This window comes from Panthera tigris, chromosome F2 (assembly GCF_018350195.1).
Source record: "Panthera tigris isolate Pti1 chromosome F2, P.tigris_Pti1_mat1.1, whole genome shotgun sequence".
In the NCBI taxonomy this organism is placed as follows: Eukaryota; Metazoa; Chordata; class Mammalia; order Carnivora; family Felidae; genus Panthera; species Panthera tigris.
In genome coordinates, this window is record NC_056676.1 from 14,133,403 (window position 1) to 14,141,335 (window position 7,933).

Consider the following 7,933-nt stretch of genomic DNA (forward strand, 5'->3'; position numbering starts at 1 on the left):
GATGCCCCCAGATTCTCCACAGCCATTGCTCCGCCATCTAAACAGTATCACTCCTTACACCTAAAGCTACAGAGATGCCAGCCATAAAAAAGAATGGGATCGTGCCATTTGCAACAACGTGGATGGACCTAGAGGGTATAATGCTAAGTGAAATAAGTCAGACAAAGAAAGACAAATACCATATGATGTCACTCATACGTGTAATTTAAGAAACAAATGAACAAAGAAAAAAAGACAAAAAAAAAAACAAAAAACCCTGCTCAAATACAGAGAACAAACTGATGGCTACCAGAGGGGAGGTTGGTGGATGGATGGGTGACATAGGTGAAGGGGAATAAGAGCACACTTATGATGAGCACTGAGAAATGTATGGAATTGTTGAATCACCACATTGTGTACCAGAAGCTAATATAACACTGTATGTTCATTATACTGGAAATTTTTTAAAAAGCTATATAGATGAATGAAATTCTCACTGTCTGTTCCTACTATCCAGTGAAACCACAGCCAAGGGAAGGAGCTTGACAAATCAGTGGGGAAGACCCTATTGATCTTGCCTCTAGTCTGGCAAGATGTGTAGAATAAGTAGGAGCTCCCTGGCATATTTCCCCCTTCCCCCTGTCCCCGCCAGGGAGCAGGACAGGGTCTGCCAACCTTGCGCCAGTGAAATACCACAAAAAAATCAAATATTTAAAAATTTGAAAGCTATAGAGATGCTTTCAGTGGTTGTTGTCTGGATCTGCCTTGGGAATATGTGACACACAGGTCAGGGGTAGCCCGTGTTGGGGTCCGTGATCTTGCCACGGCCATCAGTGAGGGAGCTATAGCTCTCAACCTAAGTACAGCCTAGGTCTCTGCCAGGACCTCCTCCATCACTGCCACCACCTTTAACAAGGAGAAAAAAGCTCTTGTCATTGGAGCAGAGAGCCATGTGGTCAGTGGTGGCTTTGAAGGGGACACCTACAGAGCGGCTTACGTCGGGGCTACAGTTAACGCCAAGGGGAGAGGGCTAATAAAAGCAGATTTACCTCTCAGGAAGAAAAATCGCTTGGCAAAAACCCAGGCAGCTATGAAAGAGATATGGAATTTCAGGGAACATCCTAGTGAGCAACTAAATTAAAGTGTGTTGAAATCAAAATGGTTAGCGACTGGGTAGTGGGAAAATTAAGTTCTATGTAGCAGTAATTCTTCAGATAGAAATAATTAGACCAAGGCAGTTTGTCAAAGAAAGACAGCAGTGGAATTTCAGAACTGAGTTCCACAACAGAGATAGAGATCTGATGACGTTAGAAATTCCCATGAGGAAGATGCCCCGAGACTGCCATTAAGAAAGACTTGATGAAAAAGCTTCTTCCCCCGCGTTCAGCCAGTCTTTCCCTAAGGTTTCCAAATGAGAACTTGACTTTTCTCTGGTATCTCGACTTGCCTGATTGCCTTGGCTGGAGGCTAATTTTTCTTCACAAAAAATGTCACATGCTACGTGGCCACTGCTGATCGAGTGTCGACTGTTGCAACTCAGTATGAGAAGACAGACGAGCTAATTCCCATTTCAGGCGGGCTCTGCGGTCAGCGCCCACCTGTACCTTCACTGCCTGGTCTCTGCCTCTAATGGCCCAGGCCCAGAGGAAAACGACCTCTGATGACCGGCTGCCGGACAGATGGGGGTGGCCCTCCACTGCTCTTTCCTAAGAAGGGCTGCTTCTATCAGCATCCCGGTAAGTTGGAGCCAGACCGTTCTGCATTTGCAACCCCTAGATTAAGAACCATCTAAGAAGACAAAACACGTGTGTGTGTGTGTGTGTGTGTGTGTGTGTGTGGCAGGCAGAGGTAAGAATGATTTGCTTTCAAACCTTGGTTTAAAAACCAGTAGCACCAGCGATGTATTAGTAAACTGAAGCTGGAGGAACCCAGAGTCTACAACCTGCATTTACTCCATCACGCCTCTATTTCTTGGCCAAGTACCTAAAGACTAATAAAATGGTAACTCTCTGTCTTTATCTCATTTTCCTTTGTCCTTGACTGGCCCTCGCATGTCCATATTTCTCTCTCTATGCTGGCTGTCCCCTGTGGCATGCAGAACCAGATGTCTGGAATCTGCTCAGACTGGGGGCTGCTCGCTTTTCCCATGACTGAATGTGAAGTCCTGGTGCCTGAGGGCTTCCCTCAGTCCCTGGAAGTGGTGGGCACTTATGCGGGTGTCAACTCTCCAGGGCAGGGTCAAGAGCATAGAGCACAACAAATGTCAGGCACTCAGCGCCTTCTTAGTTGTCCGAGAGGAGAGCCGGGCTTCCCCACATGCCTGCGTCACTTAGCACCAAGGAGCAGTGTTTAGGGGCTTGCTGCTTTTTCTCTCCTTGGGGCGCCTTTCCTTTGTCACTCGCATTAATAACTTTTTGATCCATCATAGGAAACGACTATTTCATTTTAGGGGCGATGTAAGAACACACCCTAATGTGTAGCCACTTGACCATGGAGAAGTAAAATGGCTGTGCTTCTAGGGTTCAGACTCATCACTATGCTAGTCGGTTCATGCACCGACTGCCTAGGAAGGAACGATGCCACCAACAGTGCAGCCAGGCAACGCAAAAGACAGTCTGCCATGACCGTGACCGATGGTCAGCCATCTCCCCTGTGTCTCACAGGGATCGCCAAGACCTTCTCATTTGACCTGTGACCTCACTCACTGCCCCCAGAACCTTGTGGAACCTGGTTCTCCACTGCCTTGTGAAGCACATGAAGGCTTTTCCAAAATGAAAAAACTCACATCGGAACGGTACCCTCCAGGGAAACTGTCAATTCCTGTCTTTGCCAGAACTCTCAAGAATCTTCTCAGTACTTGCCATGGATATTAACAGCAAGGAAATAGATTTACCCATGGAGACATGGAGCACACCCCCAAATTAATCAACATAAGTAAAAATAACTTCATTTTGCCTGTTTCCAAAAGAAAATATCCTCTGATACTAAAATTAAATGCAACGTGGGGTGCCTGGGTGACTCAGTCGGATAAGCGTCTGACTTCGCCTCAGGTCATGATCTCACAGTTTTGTGAGTTCAAGCCCCGTGTTGGGCTCTGTGCTGACAGCTTAGAGCCTGGAGCCTGCTTCAGATTCTGTGCTTCCCTGTCTCTCTCTGCCCCTCCCCTGCTCATGCTCTGTCTCTCTCTCCTTCAAAAGCAAATAAACATTAAAAAAAAATAAAATTAAATGCAATGCAATGAACATACACCAAATTTCATGTTAAAAACATACTTTGTTTTCCTTTATATTCATATCAAGAAACACTTATAATCCCATGTAATGACAAGTTCTGGAAAGAAACAAGACACAGGAAAGAAAGTAGAATACACAGATGAGAGCACAGGCATATCACACACACACACCCACACACACACACATCCCAGAAGTGATACAGAGAGACAGAAAACCAATAGAAAAAGATACAATGACAGGCCTCTCAGAAGACACACTTTAAAATAACATCACTACCTTGCTACTTGATTTCATTCTGCCTGGAAGGTAGGTACCCTCAGATAACTACTAACATCTGAAGAAAAAAATAAAGATATGATCTTAAGGTTCCCAAAACTCAAACTGTTCTACTCAAACTCATTGATCAATCATAGCATCATTAAAAGAGTGACAACTCGACATTATGTGTCTCCAGATGTGACACAATCAGAAGACGTAGCACCACGTATGAAGTATCTTGCCACAAGGTCAAGCTTGATCTTGGACCGAAAGTGTAGAAAATTCAAGAATAACAGAATTAGATCGGTCTCACCACTAAAGATAAATGTGATGGGTATACCCAGAAGTTCCCCCCAAACTCCCATCGGTACTACCCCCAACAAACAAAAATTCCTTCCCCTATTGCCTTATCCTCATTCTAGAAGAAATTTGCCTACTGGATGGATGAATAAACTTCAGGACCTTGAAACCCCTTCCCAACTAAGATACAGTATAAAATGATAAAAATTCCACTATCATAATCTTATCCCTTTATCTTTCAGCTCCAATCCCTATTAAGTCACAATGGGGTGAAAGGGGTAGATATGTGGGCTACATAGTTTTCGGAATGTAGAGAAATAGGCAGAGAGAACATGAAAGGAAGGCGAGGAGATAAGTAAAGGACTCCAACTCTTGCGATGTGTGAGAGGGAACAGGACTTCCCTGGAGAAGAGTTACTACCAAAAAGCAAAGCTGGAAAGTTGGAGCTTTTTTCCAGTTATTTAAAATTATGACCAAAAAAGTCTATTCTGAGCCACAGAGAAAGTCACAGCTTCTACTGGCAGGATGCTTATAATTTAGTTGGGGGGGAAGAAACTTACATATCTGAGTGAAACAATCAGAGCCGAATTAATTGTGTAGTTGAATGCCATTTGCTCCACATGGGGTACAGCAGATAATGTAAGAGTTGCTGTCAGCAGGGTGAGAAAGCAGTATGGCTGAAGCAGAAGTAGAAGTCTTCACAGAGGAGAAGAAATGTCAGCTGAACCCTAAAGATGAATAGGATTTGGATCAGCTAAGACTTTTTTCATGAGAGAAACAGTGAGAGCAAAAATATTCAACAAATATGAATGAAGTGCCCTATGGCAGACAGTGCATGTGGTTGATATTCTGGGAATAAGCATAAGGCAGAACCGCCACCTTCCAAAGGCTGACTGTCTAATATAGACTTAGAATCGGTAGCAAGAGTGACTAGAGATTCCAAGGAAGAGGACCAATAGAGTGTGTGTGTGTGTGTGTGTGTGTGTGTGTGTGTGTGGAGACAGAGAGAGAGAGAGATCTTAATTGGCTCATGTGATTATGGAGCCAGGCAAGTCCAACAAGCGTAAGGAAAGCTTGCAGACTGGAGACCCAGGGAAGGGTTGATGTTGCAATCTTGAGTCCAAAGGCAGTGGAGACGCAGAATGTCTTTGTTCTTAAGGCCTTTAAGGGACTGAATAAGACTCATCCACAATATGGAGGGTAATCTGCTTTACTTAAAGTTTATTGATGTAAATGTAAATCTCATCTAAAAAATACCTTCACAGCCACACCAAATATCTGGCTACCTTGGCCCACCCAAGCTGACACATAAAATTAATCATCACAGGACAGGATGTATGTAAGGACATAGATCAGTGGTATGAAAGTCAGATGAGGATGATCCTTGAGCAGTCAACCAACAGAACACTGTAGGAAGATTAGGCTAGGGACGTTTCTAGCAGTTTGGAGACATAATATTGCCCTGTCATCTTTACCCCAAGACAACCGAAGGCCATACCTTTACATCATTCTTCAGTTGCTATGGGTTGGCACTTCTCTCCCAGGAAAGCAGTCCTATATTCTGATTTTTATACCTGATTGCACACCCCGACCTGAAGAGCAGGAAGCCCATGGGTTTTTGGTTTTCTTATTGCGACAGTCATATACATGGACCGCATGAGGCACGCCCAGAATCTATTTTGCGTTTTGAAAAGCCTGGATGAATAGAAAAGAAATTCAGTTTTCAATTGTCAAGTTCTTTAAAGCAATTCATATTTTCTGTTTTAGGTCGAAATAAGTAATGACACTGTCTCTGAAACACGGCTGCTGAACTTGAGTTAGGAAGCAAAGCACCACTGAGAGCACCTCTCTGCATTGGCACGTCTCACTTCCTCCCAGAGGACGGACCACGCCTCCCTACTTCCCCACGAATCCCGGAGTTCTTGGGTCACAGCCTATGTATTATTAGCATTGTTCACTAGATGAGTTGTAGGTGACTGGGTGGGTATTTTTTTAAGTCATTTTCTTCTTATATGAATACTTGTAAATTATTTTAAAAATTGGTCTTTCATTTTTTAACAATATTTACTGTGAGGCATGCAAAACAAAAACACTTGGTGAAAACCTTCTACAGTCAATTCTAAGAGAAATACTGGTTTTTGTATTGAGGTGTTAAGTCGGTGTTGCTGATGACCTGAGTTATCCTATGCCTGATGGAGTTTGCATTAACAGACATTACCGGGGGCTACTCAATATGAAGTTAGATGCTGTGACAGCTGATAAATGGGTGCAAACAGTGGATCCGGCCTTCAGACTGACCATGGGTCATTTTTTCAATACCATAGGACAAAACATGAGGTCCTCCTTTGTTCTCAACTTTCCAAAATGCAGAACATCATTACATCAATCTAAATTCTCAGATTCATGCATATTATCTTGTTCTTCCTGTATTCTGAGAAGAACAGATCGTGGGGAGTATAGAAGAGTATGATTAGTAGAATACCTTTCCCCTTTGGAGGTTATATGGGTATCTCTGATGTTCATATTTTCTACTCTTTATCCCGGTTCTGACATTGGTGTCAGACCTAAACATACAGCTTGTGGAGTTGTGGAACAGAAATCACAACCATAAATCTGCAATCAGGAATATTGCTCTTAAGATATTCAAAAGGAGCATTAAAATGGTATGGAATTCTCTATAAATGCTCCTAAAAAACATATTTATATTTGCTCTACATCAATTTTTCTTTTTCTTACCCCATCCCAATAACCAAGAAAGTAATATGGGAAACATCATTTTCCAGGGAAAGAAGGACTGTTTTGAAAACACATCATAGCTTTTTCCTTTCATATCTTTCAATGACTATTTCCCATATCAAAATAAGTTTTGCTCACTTTGGATAGCAACCAAGGTGAAGCCCCCTATAGGCCACAAAATTGTGTACATGTGTACTATTTAATCCAGAAGTTGTTAACTTGGCCCATACATCTCTAACAAGTCAGTCTATAAACTATTTAAAATCGTATGCAAATTTTCATGTGGGTATAGAGGTTCCTTTTCTCTTGTTTTTGTTTGTTTGTTTGTTTGTTTGTTTGGAGTCCGTATATTTTTATGAGACTCTGTTAAGAATCAGAACTAATACAACAAAGTGCCCTGGTTGCTCCCATCTCATGCCAACCACTGTGGGCATTCCAGAAGCCCATTTTAGTCACTAGCCTTTGGATTGTGCTCCGTCAGTCAGGTGACACACATTTAATCCCATCATTTTTCATTCTACTAAATAAACCTGAATGCAAAATGACGAGGAGCTCACAGGGACCTAGGAGATGGTCAAATCCAAACTGCCACTTCACAGTTCAGGGATCCGAAGCATAGGGGATTTGGTGGCCTTGTCCTGAGTCCTGCATGTACACAGAGGGGCAAGAGTCATGGGAGGGGGTGGGAACTTTGGAGGGCAAATGGTAGGGTTTGGACCCAGCACTGTGGCCTTGGATAGTGTTGGACACCTTTGCCCTGGAACTTTCCTCATCTGGGAGGTAGAACTATAATCCCTACCTCCCAATGAAGAGGTGAGAATCAGATGACATATAAAAAGTATCCTGGACCCTGTGAAGTGCTCCACAACTGAAAAAGGCAGTTACGATTGTAGTGTCAGGGCAAGTGGGACCCTGTCTGGAGCTCTCGCTATACAGCCAAGTGCTGTGAAAAGCCCATGAAAACATCAAACTCTTCTAAGTTTTCTAAAAAGCAGCTGGAAAAAATTGCCATGCTAAAGCAATTAGAAATAGTGAAGACTGAAAGTTGCATTTCCTAATTAAAAAAATAACTTTTGTATTTCAAGACTAATACATATTATTACTATGGGTAAAGCTAATAAAATATCAAAAATGTAGAAAGTCAGTAAGACAGAAGAATAAAATTAATATGTGAGTATTTTAAACAGTCATTGCATTAGCCTCTCACACGTGCACAAACAAAACATAGTTAACATTTCACAAAACGGCACCATACTAACTTTTGTTGTGTTTTATCTTCATGTAAATGTGTACGTACTGGTAAGATGCACGGGAGAGTCCTAGATCTTGTCTAACTGATTTGAGGAAGAAATCCTTACATTAGTGATTTTTTCTATGGATTTCCAATATAGGCAACTACTTAATATGGTATCCCAGCAATCCATAAT

The 7,933-nt window shown here is 42.4% G+C and overlaps 1 protein-coding gene across 1 annotated transcript in view; it reads left to right on the forward strand.

Annotated features, from left to right (window-relative positions):
* The window catches only part of NKAIN3 (sodium/potassium transporting ATPase interacting 3), a 710,683-nt gene extending 704,966 nt beyond the window's left edge, over nt 1-5,717 (forward strand). The window contains exon 6 of the mRNA XM_042972876.1: nt 5,538-5,717. Within this exon, the coding sequence (XP_042828810.1) occupies nt 5,538-5,551 (14 nt within the window). The 3' untranslated portion in view covers nt 5,552-5,717. The remainder of the gene's footprint in view (nt 1-5,537) is intronic.
* Nucleotides 5,718-7,933: the final 2,216 nt, after the last annotated feature.